The following is a 19,650-nucleotide window of genomic DNA, read 5'->3' on the forward strand; positions in this document are numbered from 1 at the left end:
CTTATATGTAGACACGTCTGCAGAGCCCTTGAACAACTGCAGAACTCTTCAATAATCTGATCACTCAAAAAACACAGCCAATCTGATTCCTCCACTAAATAAAAAGGAGCAAATCAGATTGCTCAAAATAAATAAAAGATTTGTGGAACATTGTTGAAATATAGAAGTTTAGACTATATTATTATGTGTCAAATACCGAAATGGGGTTATTGCTGGATACCAGAACTGGGACGTTCTGACATAATTATATATATTATACCAGACAGACATCATATAAATAGGAAAAATAGCATTTTATAGTAGCGTTTCATCATTTAGTATAGCAGTCGATTTTATATGCCAGCCATCCAAACATCCATGGTCCTCTGTCCATCCTCATGCCCATCACCATGACTGCTCCAACACCCCCAAAGATTGTTACTCATGGAAAACCATCATAGCGTTTTGTGTGCGTGAATTATCATACAAATATGTAAATCATATATACACACATACAGTATGAAAATACTGACAACCCAAATGACACAGGTTGACACATGTAGTTCACCAGTGATAACCAACCTCGGCAGTATTAACCCCTGATTCCCCTTATCAGTGGTGACAGTGCTTTAAATGGTACGACATCAAAGCCGAAACAAACACAAAGGACCACCCCCACACAGTCCATCTCTATTAGGCCAGCGAGACAATTAGAGACCCAGTGCAGCGAGGAAAAGGAGAGGACGATTTGCATTTTGACTCTGTTCTTCTTGACAGAATAATTGGGAGCTCTACCAGGACACCCTCATGTTGAATACACTTTTATTCCAAGGGGCTCATATCGGATTCTGCTGCCGCAAATGAAACTGACTCGCAGACACACAGACACATGCAGAACATACAAATAAACTAACACACACACATATACCCATTTACGCACGCGCACACACGCACGCGCGTGCACACACACACACACACACACACACACACACACACACACACTAATGTAAACACACAAACACACTCATGTATAAACAAGCAAGCATTTGCACATATTCACATGAATGCACACACACACTATGCAGTCATGAAAACACATAATAAAAGTATGTCATGTATAATGATTAGTTATACATAAAATATAAATAAAATACAACATATACTGTACATATACTGACACCATGACAAGAGAACACAGGCAGACATGAGAACACGTGAGTGGCACGTTCTCTGAAGGGAAAGGGGCTGACACCTGCCTGAATGCATTTCTAAGGACCCTCAAACTTCAAGAACAAAGACGGACTGAAATGTATTGAGCACCAACACAAGCCTGACCCCTAAAGTCTACCGATTGAGTGTGTTTTACCGGAATTGCACAACAACCTGTTATGGCGCATGTCGCTTCATCTATTGCCGCCGTTCAATTGTAACTGCTCTTTGAATAGCTAGTCCTGTCATTGTCACATCTTTAACCTCAGGGGCAAGCTGACAGCCCGTTATTTCCGCTGCTACAGGAACTAACTGTGTTATTGTAGAAACTGAATGAACATGCTTTTTGGTTTTCTCTCTAAGCTTTCAAAGGGGGCAACACGTTTTTTAAGTACTGATTGCTGATTCAATCTTAATGGAAGTCTAGCTTTGTGCACATTATACTCATCGTTCACCACCATCACTTTAGTTTACTTGAACACAAAGCTCTCTGTCTGCTATTTTTTAAGTGACTCAGTGCAAAATAAATAAAATAACACACATCTAATCTGTTTTGTTTGCACCATTGCTGCAATCCATCCATCGAATCCATCCATCCCTCTGTCTGATTATCCATCCAAGTAACCACCGGCCCAAACATCCATCCATCTATCAATCCATCTACCGGTTTCAATCATCATCCATCCACGCTCATCTGTGTGTCTGCAGCACATCTGCATCCTGAGAGACGCAGCATAAAGAGAGAATTAATAGATAATCAGGCGGCCCTAATGATGCAGCCTCTGTTCTGTTAGCACCAGTTGCAGTGAAGGACAACTACTTAACCAACCCTATAGTGAGCGCACGAGAGCGGGGAGAGACAGAGATGGATGCAAACAGGCCTAGGCACCGAGGGCAGGGGGACCAGAGAAGCTATCTGTTATACAGCAGAACTGTCAAGCTGCACTGAAGCTCTCAAGGACACTTAGTTGAGTCACACACAGAGAGGTGGAAATAATGTCAAGCTTTAAAGAGCTCCGCAGTGTCCACCCACGCTCCAACAGGAACAGGAAATCAGTGCAGACATGTTGGATCTCAGCAGCGCCGCAACGAATCACATCAGCACACGCCTTGCGCTGAGCTTTCAGTTTCAGTGCTTTGAGTGAAAGCGGTTATGTTCCTCTTTCTTCCTTGACATTAATTCTAAATGGCGATGGCACGCTAAACGTTGGTTATCGTACCTAAAATCAAGTGGATGTAGCCATGTAAAACTGTATCCACGACTTGCATATCTATCACACCATTTTTCGGTGGTTTCCGCAGTACTCCGCATTGTGTTAGGGTATGCTGACCTTCTTCTCAGGATCTGAAGTAGCGGATAATGCTCTCCCTCGGGCTAAATCAATGCTCCGGGTCCCTGGTCACCAGTGATACCCTGACAGGGACATGGTAACAATATCATTAAATATTACAGGGATCATTTTGGTCACACATCTCACAATGAACGAACACAAAAAGAGAGGGAAAAGTACACAATCATCTGTGCAAGGATTTCACTGCTGGAATAAGTGTTGAAGACAATCAGTATTGTTCCAGAGATACTCAATGACATTGAAACTCATTGCATATGGTTGACAGAAAACTAAAGCAGAGATGCGTCAAGAGAGGGAAATGGATTAATTGGAAACATAACAGGAAATGAAATCGGATGGAAAACCGGTCATTTCTCCAGCTGCACACGACCATTCATAAGTATTCCCATTCATTGACTACTCTGAATGCCGTGGCCGCCTTGCTATCATAATCCCCGACATCAGGAGGTTAAGTTCATCTCACCACAGCTGAAAAGCAGACAGGAAATTGTAATTGGAAACTCTCTGGGCTGTGGTCTGCTCATCACCCGTGTCGAAATACAAAACCTCTGCTCCTCTGCCTCAATCTCCTCAAGCACAGGCTCCGGTGCTCATAACTCAGCATTTTTGACAAAGTGTGACGTCAGCTAAGCCCAACGCTTAATGCAAATAGTGCTTGAGGAAAAAGGAAATTTGGGGCAATAGGATTAAGTTACTTCAAAGGCAAATTTTGCTTGTGTAAGGCAAAGCACGCACCTGTGCACAGATATTCACCACGCCCAGCAGCTCCTTGTTCTGTAACCTGTGATACAGTATAATAAGAAGAAGAAGAGGAAATCATCCTAACGTCTGCCTCGCTGATTAGGAGGATGTCTTTATCGACCAGCCATGATACATCTGGGTACACGATATTCACTGAGTCATCTTAAACTGTTGAGTTGTTATTTCCAGGATTAAGACAAACGTGAACGCGAATCCAGTCGTTTGTCAAAACTTGATGGAGTTGATTGTACAATCATAGTACAGAAACTGTGGATGTACAACGAGGAAAAACAAAACAGTTGCGATGTGTGTACTACATACATGACCTCCACAGGGAGGAATACGTCAAACACACACACTACTATAGTGCCAGCAATAGGGGTGTGTTGACCTGCAACTCTTTTTGACGAACAGCCATTGTTCAAAAAACCTGTGCATCAGGGATAATGGACAACATACTGTGCAATTATCAAAAAATACGAGCGGGCTGCAGGGGATATATAAGTCCTGACACACTGGAGCGGGGGTGTTCGCCTGTGAATACTGTGCTGTCAATAACCGCAGGCCCACTCCTTCATTTTATTAGCACGTTAATTTAGAGTCCTGATTGAATTTTAGCGTCCACATAAATGGCTCCGGGGTTTAGGTTCACAAATCAAATCCCAGGCTGGTTTGAGGAATATCAATTGCGCATTACAGGATGTTCTTTCCGTGCTTGAAGTCTATTTTAATTTGCAGGCTAATTTGTTTTAAACGGTTGTCTCCGGACGGTGGTTATAGAGACAGATTTTCTGTTGGACTACTCAAGAACAACAACGTGTTGTCCTTTTATTTATCTATTAGTATCTTCTATAAAGCCTAGAAAACGTTCCAAGAACTGTGTGACACTAGCCAGACAAAAGCCTCTGCTTAAACATCATAAACAGTCTTTGGGGCCACCTTCCTGTGGATTACAAAACATAATTCTAAACCCACAGATAGCATAAACCTTGTCTTCTTCCTATGAGACAGGTTTATTTGTGTATTCAGGGATCCATTCCAGGCCTCACAGCCTCCTTTTGACACTGACAAAAAATCCCAGAATTTCCCTTTATCGCATAATCCCAAACATTTGCAAATGGCAGGGGATGATTATTCGACGAAGCCCCATGTCATAAACAACTGGAGCGTTCATTTCAGGGCCATGTTTCGAGATCCCTTTCAAGTATATCACTGAATATTCATTGGCCAACAAATACTCGCTCCAAATCTTTCTTCAATTCCCCATTTTATTTTTTTTATCTTATCATCAATCACACATCTAATGCAAACACAGGTGAAGGAGCACGTCTGTCAGTAGTTTTCTATGTCCGAGAGGAAAGGCCCTGGGAAGCAGCTTTGATATGCATGACCTGTAACATTACCAGAGGCAAAGCAGCTTCACTCAGGGAGCCCTCACAGCGGAGATGCTACAATGCATTAGACTCATCAGAAGGAAGCATAACACTGATAATAACTAGCTCCCATCGCTCAACGAGTGAGCGAGGAACACCCAACACTTGGATCGTCCGTTGATTCGCTCATCAGAGTTGGTGTACGTAGGCCTCCAGCACTGACATATTGAACCAAGTGATCTTGGTGGGTTCTTGGTAGAAAATAATTAATGTGATGTATTACAAAATCCTCACATGCAATTATTTTCTCCTTGAATCTGAAATGTGTTTACTTGGCAGTATTGTCTGTGACCTTGTTTTTAAAAATGATCAGATTGAATACGATTAAAATTTGGATTAATCCATCTCGGGAATTCGTCTCTGACCTTTGACGCATAATTAATGACTGGATGAGTGTGATTCTATATCTGGGATGTGTTACTATGCAAATTATACTTTGCACATGTTTGTCATCATCATCAACACTTGCTAGTTTAGAGCAAAGAAAGAGCAATGAGTAATGAAGTGATGAGCATATCATTTGGATTTGGTTCCTTTATGCCAAGTCCATTTTGAGAAGCTCGAGAAGGTTCCTGGCTCCTGTAACATTATTCCTCTGTTTTCACTCTGAATCAGAATTTATTTTCACCATTGATTAATGTGCCACAGAAATATACCACCAACCCACCCACTACTCAGAAACTCAGCCCAGCACTCCCCTGTCAAAGTGCTCACAAGTACATTCTTCTCGAGTAAGAACGCAGCAGCAGGCAAAAAATGTGGGTGGTTTCGGTAGATTTGGTATTGTTTTAATAATTCAACAGTTCTCGCCTTACTAATACAGCCCCTAACATGAAATCTGTGTTCCCTGAAGGGTCTTCCAGACGTCCTAATACGGCGCTCTCCATTTGACATCCTCAGGTCACAGGGAGTTCACGGCAGGGTCGCGGGCGGTCAGGGCGGAAACGGGTCCGTGGGCTGCCAAAACCATACCAGCCTTGTTCCCACTTGTTTCCCGAGCCAGAACGCGGGCACGACGCGAGTTAAGTAAAGCTGAGCGACATCCATGTAAATTAATTTTCCTCTTATCTCCCCGCACATCAGCCCCATCATCTTCCCCTGCCGGTCGTGCTGCGGGCCTGATTAATTAAATCACGCATCATTATCCGTCTATGATTTGCTTTGCTGCTTTCCTCTGTCCACTTGGATTTGAATAAGCTGCAAATCTCCCATCTCAGATAAAATGTGTGTGTGTGTATTTATATAAAAGATATACAGCGATACAGATCTATATAATTAAAGTAAATACATAAATGGGAGCATGTGTATTGATGTCAACTAGCAGTCAACAGCCCTATGAACCCTTAGAGTGGGTAAGTACCACTCAATGGTAAAAAAAAAGAAGACACAGGGCTCCGCCACAGAAGTCTAATGGCCTCTCTCTTTACTTTGACTTCATTCACATTATAAACATTAAATCTGAAGGGCTTCTCCTGCTGGTCTCACTGAGGAGATACAGAGGGAGAGGAGTCTTGTGAATGAGATGTGATGAAGGTCAACGACAGCCAGCTCAATCAGATCCGGAATACCATCAGGTTTCAAAGGTAGCGTTTTAAATTGTAGTATTAATTACTAATCCTATTTAGCCATTTAGCAGGCACCTTTATCCAACGAGACGTACAGCATAGACACGAGTTGAACTTTTGGCTGGGAGACAGACAACCTAACCCCTGGACTGCCCGGCCCCCATTGGTAGTCAGAAGAAATAACTAACAGGCTCCTTTCACACAAACAGGATACACACATCTTTCTCTGACTTTACTACTCGTTCTTTTGGATGGAATGTCACACTTTAAATGATATGCATATGTACATACTCATACGCACACGCACACACTGACTGATACAGCACAGAAATCAAATTCTGATTATTAAGATATTAGTGTAATATTACACATCATCGACAGACCCATACAACTGGCATAACATCAGGTGAGCAATCATACTAGAAAATGTGGTACATGTCCTATTAAAACAAAAATCCTCTTTGTTTGATGAGTATGACCCAAGCAATTTCACTCTGTCTTTCTCTCTTTTCCTCTCTCTCTTTCATAAGAAGCTTCTGTGGAGGTGGAGAGAGGTCATGGCTGCCAGGGATGGCACTGTGTTCCCTTGTTTAAGCACACAACAAGAGAGAAGTTCAACTAGTTCCACAATCAACCCACTTCAGAAGATAGCTTGTGGTAAATTCCAATGTAGATTTCACAGAGATCACAGTCGAGATCTAATCTGAAATAGCCAAGGACATTGAATCAATAGTTGATATAATTTATATCACAAAATAGGAACAGACAATTTATGACACAATTATATAAATGGTTATATATTCAGGGTATGCGTATTCTTTTTAATCATCAAGCTTCTTGAAAATCCTTCGGGCCAGGAAGAAAGGACTAAAGAGGAAGATTTATTCACAATGACCTTTATCGCTTTTTCTTTTTGTCAATAACAAAATAAAAAAAATAACTAAAAAGAGAGCTACATAAAACAGAACACAATGTTTTCCTTCTAAGCAGCTGATTATGCAACAGGCACTTTTGTAATTAGTCCATATAGCAGCTCTTAAAACCCAATAAAAAAAACAGGGTGTCCTACGGTGAAGGCGGTCACCATTAACGGCCGTTTAACAACCAAGTACGAAAAAAACCTCCAAAAGAAAAATAGGAACTAAGATCAAATCTGTTATAGATTAGCAGGTATCCTACCTAGATAGCAAATGAAAGGTTGAAACCATCACACCGCAGCTGAAAGGTGTTTTATCGACTGTGAACTCTTGGACAAAAGAGGGCTTCAATAGGAGCCTGAGTATATCTCTCTGCAAGGGTCCTTTGACGCACTTCCAGCCCCCTACCCACGCCCACAACCGCTATCTGCGAGCACTGTACTGGCGGCCGATGTTGCTTCATTCACGGTTATTGACCGGGACGAGGCGCTCTTGAATTGAAAAGAGAAGCTTCATGAATAACAATCAATAACCCGGCTGGGGGACAAAGATTACACACAACGCCCTGCAACACCCGGCAGGAAACCTCTCAAGCTCCGCGCCTCATCACTGCCTGAGCCACTGTTAATACCACTCAAACATCTGGCTGGGGAACAATACTGCCATGTATTGTGTATTGCTCACACTGGCGTCAACGGGAAGGAGTAGGCCTACATGCAGAGGTGTGTGTGTGTGTGTGTGTGTGTGTGTGTGTGTGTGTGTGTGTGTGTGTGTGTGTGTGTGTGTGTGTGTGTGTGTGTGTGTGTGTGTGTGTGTGTCTCCCTCTCAATGATGACATGTTTCTAGCCTCGATTTCTAAAAGTCGCTTACGATGCAACAACTCACTCCACCCAGGGTCATCGCAAAATCTCAGTGAGATCAAAAAATAACCATTTTCCATGTTGCATCAGAAAAGGGGTCACAAAGCGAACTACCCAAGCAAAACAGCAGCCGGAACGTCGAGAAAGATGACAACTGACAGTAGGGAACACGGTGAGGGAGGTGAAGAGATAGATGTGGGCTACTCTGTAATAACTAATACGGCCCCGATTAAAGCCTGCTGAGTTATATAGTCAGCGACCTAGGCCGGCAGCCATGCCGGGATTTAAAACAAGGAACAAGCAGTTTTTTTTTTCATCAGCCGATTGCTGGCGTGTCAAAAGCTGAGTTTGTGTGCAAATGGTTCCTTCAGTCTTCGAGTTTACTATTTGGCTTAAAGGACCCCTTTTTGGTTAATTTCCCAAAACAGAGAAAACGTTGCCGGTTTGAGAGAATAAAACCTTAATATATGAGTTCCTGATGAGAAGAATACAACAAGAAACACACACGCCTACATAAATTCATACACCATCTGGGAGAGGTGCCAGATTAGGCATAATTGTCTAGAAGGAATATTAATTGACCCTTAAATATTTTTTAAAAATGTCAAGTGAGTGAGTAAATGTAGACATTTAAATATACAGAGCAAGAAAGCCTTTATTATATTCTGCAATACATGTTTGTCATATTATACATAACAGAAGAGAAGACCAGTGAAGGCTTGGAGAAGTCTTTCCCTTTGGTCACTGATGTGAGTGTGACACAACCTTCGATTTAACTTAATGTCATTACCGTGTGGTGAAAGCCACACACTGATAACCACAACAAAGGTCAATGTTGAGGCAGGGGTGTGTGAAACCAAGACCATGAGGTCTGACAAGATGCTGGTGAGCAGATCTGAAGGACAACTGGTGTTTATTACTGCTGCAACAATTAGTAAAAGTAATCAGTTAATTGAGAATTTAGATAGTCGATGAGTCATTGACAAAACTCTTGCTCCTCATCCTAAACTTAATTTCTGAATAACTTCGACTTCGACATTATTGATCTTTAAATGACAATTATGAATCAATTAACCAAATGCCGAAAATAAAAATCCCCAGTTGAAGTTGATAGTAGTTGCTTGAAATGCAGCCCTAATAAATATATTTGCTCAGGATTTTGACCTAACAATCCTTATAATGTGCATTTAATTCCCTTTCAGACCCAAAAACTGCTTAAATCTAAGGAATTCTGAGCTAAAACCGTGTGATCGTTCAGAGCATGGGGACACAGCGCCCCCCTGTGGCCTACTGGCCTGTCTACGAGGGAGAGCAGATGCTGTACAACAGACCCTTCAGATAATGGAGGGAAACAGTTGGCTCCATCAGAGAGGTCATAGATCCATAGACAAGGTGCAACTGCATGGCTACTGAAACATACTGCAGATATTTCATTTTCGTCTGTATATACATGTTTATAGACTCCATAGTGACTATAGAATGATTGATTAGATATGCAAGGAATGTTTTGTTCTCTTGAAATTTCTGTTTTACAGTTTGTGATGGAAGTCTTAATTTACATTTCGCTGGTGTCGCTCGTGTGTGTGTGTGTGTGCGTGTGTGTGTGTCCATAGCAAGCAGGTAGAAATGAAGTACACATGGTAACCATCATGGCAGAGATAAAATAGTATGCAGAATATAATTGTTAATTCTATCTGTATAAAAAAATCTGAATCACTATCAAAGTGTAAATAATTTAAAACATATTTCAGCAGACACTTGTTAACGTGTGCGTGTTTGTAAAAACATAAAATAATAACATCCAACAATCACCCAGAAGATCCCAGGTTTTGGCCTCATAGATACAACAATAAAAAGCTTTTTCCCCACAAACACAGTCATGCAAACAACCACACAAACAGCTACACAAACCAAGCCTCATCGTCTCACAGCTGTGAAGACGTGACGGTGCAAATACAACAGTGAAAGGTTCTTATGCTAAAGTATGATATGATACAGCTAGTGATATCTCAACGACATTCATCATGGTGCCCATAATGTAGGGCATACACTAAAATGAATCCAAAACATGCTTAAGGAAAGTCCCTGTACAGGCTAAGTCCATAGGGGTGTTTGTTTGTTTCAAACCAAAGTGCCTTGGCTGATGCCGAAACCGAATGCATTTATTTAACTAGTATGCGCTCTCTGTGAAGGGTATAGAGCTTTGTGTTCTCAGTACAGTGCACTGGCTGGCTAGACACTGGCTGTTTGAAGTCCAGTGCGGAGGTGTTCCATCTAGCAGGTTGAAACCGAGCAGCACCCAGGAGGTCGTCAGAGGAACAGTGTCGCCAGGGCAACATGCTGATATCGCATCAGTCGATGTGCACTGGGACAAGATTAACCAAAGAAAAGCAGTAATGTCTGCCTGCTGCACTCTAATTCCTGGATCAATCCGGGCAGCGCCACGAATTAAAGCACAGTATTAAGCCCTCCAAGAACCGTTTGGATCCCAGGGCGAATGCCTGTCAGATATTACAATACTCCATTTCCTTACATTGACACAATATGCTGCTCGATTCAATGGGACACAAGCGGAAGGTTGTGTTCTGGAAGAACAACAAAGAAAATAAAAAAGCTTTAAAGTGGCACTAGCTGTGGTGTGCTGTATACACTGAAGGAAACAGAGAGAGTTTTGGATCGCTTACAAATTCTAGCTGGGGGACGAACAAAACACAACAGGCTTTGCAACTTGAACGTCCTTATCTGCAGGGATTCTATCCAACATAGATAAAGCGAGTCAGGGATGTATAGGAGATCCTTTCCCCCGACCGCGAGGTAACACAGAGTAGATAAAAAACGCGACAAGTCCCGAGTCAGACAAGTGCATTCTGGGTAGTGTGAGTGCAAGGGATGGCCAGTTCAGAATACTATCTCGCTAGTGCCTTCTGTTCCTCGGGCGCCTTTTATCACATCGTCCATCATCGAGGTCCGCCAAGAACGCAGCACAGTGCTCAAGAGCACAGAGGAACACAACGTCTACGCTTAAAAAGGACCCCTGGCAGCCCTTGCAATGGAGAGCCATGCTTAAATAAACGATACTAAAGGAAGACACATGGCCTAACAGAACATTGACGGTGGATAAATGAGGCGAGATCCCCCACCCACACCGCACACAGACGCACATTGAGTCATAAACACACCCACACATGCCCGTTTTAGTCCAGCGGCACGTCTGCAATGCCGGAGCCCATGATAGTTGTAGCCTGCTTGGACTCCCTCATCTTGTCCAGGCCGAAGAGGAGGTCCAGCTGGGTGATGGGACGCAGGTGATCCTCGTCCAAAGGCCTGCAGGACACAGTCCGCACACAGGTTACACTCTGAACGTCACCCGTAAGCCCCGACTAACACCGTAAGGACGCTCTGTAGGTCATCGGTGCGTGTTAAAGATCGACTTTTCATTGATTTCTCCTTGAAACAGTTCTTTGCACATGCGTTTGCGGTTGCCGAGCAACAAGGGATAACAGCTGACACTGACCTTACTTCCTACTTAGTTATCTTTAAAACAGTAATTATATGTACCAAGAAAGCACTATTGTGAAGCATGCTACACAAACAAAATGACAAACTGCCGAACTTGAGACAACCCTGTTTACTTCATGTACATTTTTCCAAAATGTTTATTTTTTTATAACTATCTAACACACCCTAATAATAAATAATGACGTGTCAGCTTAGGAATTTAAAGCCCCATGTTAAAAGAAACACTTGAGCTTTATTACATTTAACCATATGGCCTTTTGGGAGATCAGGTTTGTGCCAAATAAAATACATCCCTTACTTCATTTTGCTAATGTTAAGTCATGTGTTCGTATCATTAATCATATTTAATTTGGACTAAAAATCACTTAATAATTTTTTTTTTCTGTTCCGTGTCAGTGAAAACGCTAAAACTAGAATGCTAAATGATCATCCCCAAAATATCTCGAAACTAACCAAAAACGAATCCGACACTAACCCTACCCTGACCCGACCCTAACCCGACCAAAACCCTTACACAACCACATCCCGACCTCAACACTAACCCTAACACCAACCCGACCATAATACTAACCCTTAAGGTTCGTTCACACCAAACGCGAAGGGGCGACACGATCCCATTCAAAGTGAACGTAGAGACAACCGGCGAGAAGTTTTGATTTGGCGCGCCACACTTTGAAAGTGTGGCAAGGTTGAAATATTTCAACCTTGCCGCGACATTCGCGTGATGACAGCCAATCAGCGCTCAACAGCGTGGCCACTGAGTGACGTAACATAACAGCCAATCAGCGTTCAACCGACCAACCGTTCCCTGCAGTGCAGTCCGGGGTGAACCGCAGCAAATTCGCCTGACAAAACTTGAACGGGCGACAACGTGAACGGGCGACAAATGTGTCTTTTGGTGTGAACGCACCTTTACAGCACGCCAACCATAAAACAAACCCCAACACCACCCGACCCCAACACCACCCCGTCCCTAACCTGACCCCAACCCGACCATAAAGCTAACCCATACAGCACGCCGACCATAAAAATAACCCCAACTCCACCTGACCCCAAGACCACCCCGTCCATAAATCTAACCCGTACAGCATGCCGACCATACATCTAACCATCCGACCCCAACCCCATCCCGACCTGCCTCTATCAAATGAAAGACCCTCTGCATCAGAACACGGCGGCTCTGTTCGTCCGTGACCTACCGCTCCTCCTCCTGGTCCTGCATCTGCTGGGCGATCTGCCTCATCTGCTCCTTGCGGACGTAGTCCCTGACGCGGTACATGGCCGCGTCGCGACACAGCTCGCGCAGGTCGCTGCCCGAGAAGCCGTCCGTCTTCTCAGCGACCTCCTTCAGGTTGATGGCGTTGCTCAGCTGGACAGCGACAGAGAGACCCAGAGAAGGGGAGCGAATCACTCACTTTGACCAGGTGATTCACTTTTAGCAGACAGCTTTAGCAAACAAGTAAAGCAAACACATAGTCATTAATAAATCATAAATGATCCATTATTGAATAGATGGATTCAATTAATAATCATACACAACATTTAGAGCACATCATCCAGACATAACGGGAGTAAAAGTAAATATTGCGATGGGCTATAATGCAAATTGGAAGCGTTTGAATAGATTGCGTTGATGCCATAACGCATTTGGAACACAAGGATAAAAAACGGTTATTTGACGTTGTTTCTAAAATAGGGTTAAAGAAAAAATGCTGAATTCAACATGCTTACAAACGATCCAAAAGAATACCAGATCAACTACTTCAAGGAGAAATGCAGAGATTACACTATATGCCGATATGCATTTTTCAGTCATCACTTCCATTTAAAAGATGGGCAACAGCGATGAAGACAACTACGCATTGACCAAAAGGTTAACGTTGGCTTCTATGAAAAGTACAAAAAAGTGTCAAACTCTATCAAGCGCTTACGTTCTCTCCCGCCAAGATGAGCTTCAGGATCTCTTGTCTCTCTCTTGTTTTCTGTGGAAAGTCAGACGGATAAAAGTAATGACCCACATCCATATATTATTGGACAAAAGGTTGACTGTTTAACAAACATTGATCAAAATAGAGATTTAAGTAAGTACCATAAATGTTCATCATCATGCTAAATACATGATTACGGTCTGGACTATTAATTCCAGCCCAAATATGAATTCAATAGATTTTTCTTTAAATTAGGCGCTTTCGAAGAGCAGTGCATTTTGTTTGGAAGAGAAATATCAGTCAGTAGCACATCTCTCATAACGGAAATCACGGAAACCCTGAGAAGAAGCCATCATGGCTGGTCAGGTTAGTTTACTAAAGGCAAATCCACAACAGCAGCAGCACAAGCAATGTTAGTAGTGATACTGTGTGTTGGACCTTACAGGCAAGCCAACATGAAAGGTGGTGGGCATGCGACGCAGGATTGCTGGGTCCACATCTTGGGGCCTGTTGGTCGCCCCCATCACCATCACCTAGCATAGAGCAAGAACAGAGTTAACGAAACAATCACACAACACGGATCACCTACCATAGATAAAGACCACAATGTTAAAGAGAAAATGATACACCAACCATCCCCCATAGCACATAGACAAATTAATCTATGAGGTTGTTCAGCCTTTAACCTGCCTAGCGGTCAAATTTCTGAAAAAGGTCATCAACACTCCCTACCGGCTATGGATGTGGATATTCACTGCATTATCTGGCAAGTGGCTATAGTTCTGGATGGGGCCGTTCATCCTTTCACCTGCCTAGTGGGTATTTTTTATGGATTAGGTCATTCAGACTCTCACCTGGCTGGTGGCTTTAGTTCTGGTTGAGGTCATTCAGACTCTCACCTGGCTGGTGGCTTTAGTTCTGAAAGAGGTCATTCAGACTCTCACCTGGCTGCTGGCTATAGTTCTGGTTGAGGTCATTCAGACTCTCACCTGGCTGGTGGCAGCAGTGTCCAGGCCGTCCCACAGGCTCATGAACTGGGCCTTCATCATGGCTGTGGCCTCGTGGTCCAGGCTTGAGCGGTTCCTCAGGAAGGAGTCTGAAGCGAAGATAAGCAAGCGATGGTCTTTAGAAGCTAAATAAAAGCCTACGAAGTGTAGCTAGGCATATTCAACCCTGAGTTGAAGTCCTGTTCATTTTCTGGAGAGACACTTTGATTATGAATGCAAGTGAAGTTTGGCGAGAGATCACTTATTTACATGAATGAATATAAATTCCACAAACTTTGTAAACATTTACTCTAAACATTCACAGTGATATTGACATTAGGTATGTATTTGGTCTTGTATTATGAATACAATAAATCAGCAAAGAACATTGATCACGGAAAATATGGAGATTTACTGATCTGTTGTAGACAAGGATGCATAATGTATCAGGAATATTATGACTTGAAATGTTCTGAGGTTCAACAAATATCATTTAATTTCCTCTTCTTGTTTGAATAACAGGAGAAACTGAAAATGGCTCACTCGGTTTAGCTTACTAGAGTTTGGGCTAGCCATTGCCATGGGACCATCATACGCCAACATGCTAAACGTCAACTGTTAGCAACACAATGAAGTAGGGGTGGGGAAAATAATCGATTCTTCGATGCATCGCGATTCTCGCTAGAACGATTCTGTCTCGATGCAGATAAATTAATAATCGGAATAAAAAATAAAAAAAAATGAAATTTCTTCTCTTTTTTTTTGCTGCAACACTGTTCGCCAGAGAGGGATACATTTTTGTAATTTTAAAATGATTGAATTCATCTTCAGTGTGCATTGGCCAATCTGATTTGTCTTGACACGATTGCGATTCAGCCTACGCATAGCATGCGTGCAAACTCACAGCCAGACACAAGAACTCCTTATAATTCAAGAGCAGCTTTTGACATAGAAAAGAAAGATTAGAAAGAAAATAAAACTGAAACCTATTTTTTGCATGCTTCCATATTGTGTTATAATGCAAGCTGCATTGATCATTGCATTGTTCATATACAAATATTTGGCCTGTTAAGCCCTTTGAGACTGTAATGGTGATTAAGGGCTATACAAATAAAATTGAATTGAATTGAATTGTTCATAGAAAGTCATATTTGTGACAAAAGCTTTCTCTCTTATGAAATATTAGATAATTTAATTCATCTGTTGATGACTTTAATGATCATCACAAAACTCTGAGTAGCAAACCCAGGTGCATGTATATATTTTTGAAAATCACGCATGGAAATGTACATTAAAAAAATTGTTGCATCGAGATGCATCGATAATCCCTTCAGAATCGAATCGTTGCCAAGAGATTCCCACCCCTACAATGAAGTCACACTGACCGATCTCATCGATGAAGATGATGCAGGGCTGGATTTTCACCGCCAATGAGAAGACGGCCGCCGTCAGCTTCTGTGATTCGCCGTACCACTTGTCCGTCAGCGTGGAGGGCTGCAGGTTGATGAACTGACAACCGGAAGCTTTGGCTGTTGCCTTGGCGATCAGAGTCTTTCCGCACCCCGGTGGGCCAAACAAAAGCACGCCTAGAAGAGAAATTCAAAGAGTTATGGAACAGATATGAAAACATATTATTTGAATGAAGTCTCCTACCTACTAGGCAACTTTAAAGTCGGGCCCGCCTTCGGCACTACACTGTACACACAAGACTGGTCTTGACGAACGGTCTTGCCTTGCCGTCGGGTCAGTGGTCCACACTAGGTGATTGGGAACATGGGGGGTCCACGCCTGAACACTCTACCATCAGATTCTCTGTGCCTTCTCTTAAACCCTTGCCAAATCTAGCAGGGAACATGTAAACTCAAGTAGACACGAATGAGGATGACCTGCCCAGGATTAATTGATTTGGATTCAAATGAAGAAACAAATGCTGTGTTCCAATATCCATACTTCCATGAGTTCACTTAAACGTAGTACACTATCCGCACTCACTAAGTGCGCTTATTTTCAGATGTCAGTGTTGCTCCAAATCGAATACTCCGTGGTGCACTAACCGGAAATTAGGATCACGACTGCTTTGAACGGTGAACTCTTTACGCCTAGCAGCTATAAAAAGCTATAAAAACTACAAAGTTACTCTATTATTGCAGACTATGCGGAAAATGCGGCGACTTTGGCTCAGCCTGGCTCCGCCCTCTTACGCTACATAGCTAAGATGGCTGCCGTTGTGTACGAAAAGCGTACATCGATCCACACTTAGCGATTTCTTTGAGTACACCATCCAGGTCCTTTCAGTACACTTATTTTTGCCCGATCTGAATTGGAACGCCCTACATAATCAAACTAAGGCCAGTAAGTACGGATAGTATGATATTGGAACATATTTCTGTGTATTTAAGTTTATGTTCCATTCTTATAGGATTATTTATGTTCTTCTCGATCAATGTAGCGGTGCTTTTGTAGGCATGCTCCCCTCTAAAAATGTCAGCTCTATTATTCAAAAGAAAGAAAAAAAACAGAGAAATAAGATGAACAGTACAAATGGAATATGGACATACTGAAACCTTTCAAACGAAAGACACAGTAATTCCTAGTGTTTTTGCAGGTTGTAGGAGTTGTTGCTCTGGTACAGGGATGGGCAACTGGCGGCCCGCATCCTCACTCAGTGCGGCCCGCATCCTCACTCAGTCAGGCCCGCACAAGAATAATAATAATTGATCGAGTTACAGAAAACTCGGTCAAGAAAGATGAGAAGAATTCATAGAATTCGAAGGCAAACCCATGCGTCTAGTTTGCTTAGAAGCGATATCAGTCATTAAAGATATCCACTTAAGTCGCCACTACAACTACTACAACTGCTTGTTGGGTTTGAGTTCATTGAGTTGTTGCACTTAATGTTGGGCCACTGTTTTTCAGTTTTTTGACTTCATTGAATGATGATGTATGTGAGCCCTTTGCACTGATAAAAATACTGACCATTCATGTGGCTGTTTGAGCATGGAAAACATGAAATGAATGTATGTTGGTTCAATTAACATACCGTACATAGGTTATGATTCTGGATGATTTTTTAGGTAGTGGCCATCCCCAAAATGCACCAGAATACATTGTGTAGCAATTCAAAATTGTGTAGCTTCTCTCAGCTCACGTTTAGTTGAAGTGTGCAGTCATGTGGCCCTCCGATGGTTATGATGAAAAATGTGGCCCTCTTTATCATGAAAGTTGCCCATCCCTGCTCTGGTAGATAAGCAGCAGTTTAAGCCATTTCAAATTACAGGGTTAGGTTAGGGTTATGGTTAGGTCCGATGACTAGTGTTTTAATAAGAATGATTATAGGTTAGCGATGAGACCGATGACTCACACATCTGAGTCATCGGTTTACAGGAACGGGTTGTTTCATCCTACTAGAGTCGGTATCAAATCAGTCGGAATAAAATGTTGCCGTCCTGACTCTACGGGGGTGGCCAAATAGCTCACGAGACCTCCCACACTACATGATAAACAGAGCTGACTTCCGTCCCGACCAGCCCCCCAATCCCCGACTGAGTCAGCGAGTTTGTCGCCTAGTGGGTATTAGCCTTTAATAGACTGATATTTGTTAGTTTGGATTTCATTTAATAAAATAAAGAAGAAGTGGGTGATTTCAACATAGCCATGACTCAAACGATATTTAGGCCACACATGTAAAACACTAGTTTTAAACGGCTTCAGCAACACAGACTGGAAAAGATAAAGAATCTACAACTAACCTACGATGATTCTTTATCAGTACAGTTGTGGTACCTTTAGGTGGCTGGAAGAGCTTGGATCCAGCCAGGAGGTGTCTCTTCTGGAACGGGAGGATGACTGTGTCCTGCAGCTCATAGATGACCTCGTCCAGCCCTGCTACGTCCCTCCAGGTCACCTGCAGACAGGAAGTAAAACACCTCTAACCTCCGCTGATCTCAGACAATTCAGGAAGCGTGTGCCTTAAGCCCTCCACTGAGTCACAAACATTGTCTCCAGTCCAGAAGATACTGTGATGACCTCTATCACACCACAACAACAGGTTGTGTGACAATCATACTGTGTGAACCACGATTGCCGTCTAATAGAGTTGGCAAAAAGATGAGCTGGAAGACGGTCATCTTATTTAACATAGTATTACAGTAGTATTATAGCCTGTGCAAAATGAAAGTGTGTTTTTCAAACCTTTATTGATCGTGGGTCCACTAGGAGTGACGCGATGTTCATCTCATACTCTGTGAGTTTGACTCCCTCCACACCAATCCTTTTCATCAGCAGCTCTGCCTAGCAAATCAAAAACAACACTTTTTAGAGCAGTAAAGAGTAACAATACAACAAAGACGAAAAATAACATTTGCTGTTTAAAAAAAAAAAAAAGCTAACCTTTTTCTTGGCCAGGTTTTTCTGCTTCTGAGTTGGGTCCATGGCTTCCATGACCCATTTGATACTGTAGTATGTGGCAGCGCCAAAGATGGTCAACCTTAGCAGCATTCCAACCACCTCATTCCTGGTCAGCGGCCGCAGCAGCGCCTCCCGTGGGAGATCTTTCAGCAGCATCTCATTTGGCAAGGGTCAGTCCATTGACTAGAGAAAAGAGCGATACAGATATTTTGGGTGCAATTAGGAATTTCATCAATCTCAAGGTTTAACCTGACCAGCCAGCTTGTTTGGATATATGTTTTATGCAGATGTTTTAAACGATTGAAGCGCCGTTAGGCATTTGACTTTGCATCACCAGCATCATAGTGATGCCAATGCCAAAGGATGTTGTTAGCTATCTGACTATGTATGTTATCAATTGCAAATCACAAACGTATACACTGATTTATATAACACAAATAGCGTGACACACTGGACTCTTGATAAATCGTATATATATAATTTAATATTTTCATTAAAGCTTGTGAAATCAAAAGAACACTTACACACCATCAACCGGGTGAATACGGTTTGATCGTCATGAAAGTCGGTGCGGTTACCAACGTGACTCGGGTGGAAGCAAGTGCTGCAATTTCCTTGGTGAGTTTTGTTCCGACTCTGCGCTCAACGAAAGAACCACTGGATGGCAGACTTGTACATTTTTTCAACAGTCTTAGAAACCTTCAATTTCAGAACTGTAGGTAGACTTATAATCGAGTGGCCTATATAAATTAGA

At 42.5% G+C, this 19,650-nt stretch overlaps 1 protein-coding gene and 1 long non-coding RNA gene across 3 annotated transcripts; both read right to left on the reverse strand.

Annotated features, from left to right (window-relative positions):
* Positions 1–783: 783 nt before the first annotated feature.
* LOC132459531 (uncharacterized) lies at positions 784–7,897 on the reverse strand. The gene is made up of 3 exons (XR_009526254.1): positions 7,459–7,897; positions 1,444–6,982; positions 784–1,409 (listed from the first exon to the last, which is right to left on the reverse strand). It is a non-coding gene; the product is annotated as an uncharacterized LOC132459531 (long non-coding RNA).
* Positions 7,898–8,685: 788 nt separating this feature from the next.
* atad1a (ATPase family AAA domain containing 1a) lies at positions 8,686–19,506 on the reverse strand. 2 transcript variants are annotated; one of them, XM_060054139.1, is made up of 10 exons: positions 19,425–19,506; positions 18,879–19,079; positions 18,681–18,779; positions 18,273–18,393; positions 15,875–16,075; positions 14,493–14,599; positions 13,947–14,036; positions 13,507–13,557; positions 12,775–12,944; positions 8,686–11,380 (listed from the first exon to the last, which is right to left on the reverse strand). In XM_060054139.1, exons 2-10 carry the CDS (start codon positions 19,050–19,052, stop codon positions 11,251–11,253), a joined length of 1,143 nt encoding a protein of 380 aa, XP_059910122.1. In that variant the 5' UTR covers positions 19,053–19,079; positions 19,425–19,506; the 3' UTR covers positions 8,686–11,250. The 2 variants fall into 2 exon arrangements, with proteins under 2 accessions (XP_059910122.1, XP_059910121.1); XM_060054138.1 differs by having other exon boundaries at positions 19,421–19,506.
* Between the last annotated feature and the right edge of the window lie 144 nt (positions 19,507–19,650).

This window comes from Gadus macrocephalus, chromosome 6, assembly GCF_031168955.1.
Source record: "Gadus macrocephalus chromosome 6, ASM3116895v1".
Lineage (NCBI taxonomy): Eukaryota > Metazoa > Chordata > Actinopteri > Gadiformes > Gadidae > Gadus > Gadus macrocephalus.

Excerpts from the sequence above, each read along its gene's own strand:
- atad1a (XM_060054139.1), bottom strand. The coding sequence starts at position 19,052 with ATGCTGCTGAAAGATCTCCCACGGGAGGCGCTGCTGCGGCCGCTGACC. Across the intron at positions 18,780-18,878 it reads AAAACCTGGCCAAGAAAAAG|GCAGAGCTGCTGATGAAAAG; the intron begins GTTAGCTTTTTT and ends TTGATTTGCTAG. Across the intron at positions 18,394-18,680 it reads TGGACCCACGATCAATAAAG|GTGACCTGGAGGGACGTAGC; the intron begins GTTTGAAAAACA and ends TCCTGTCTGCAG.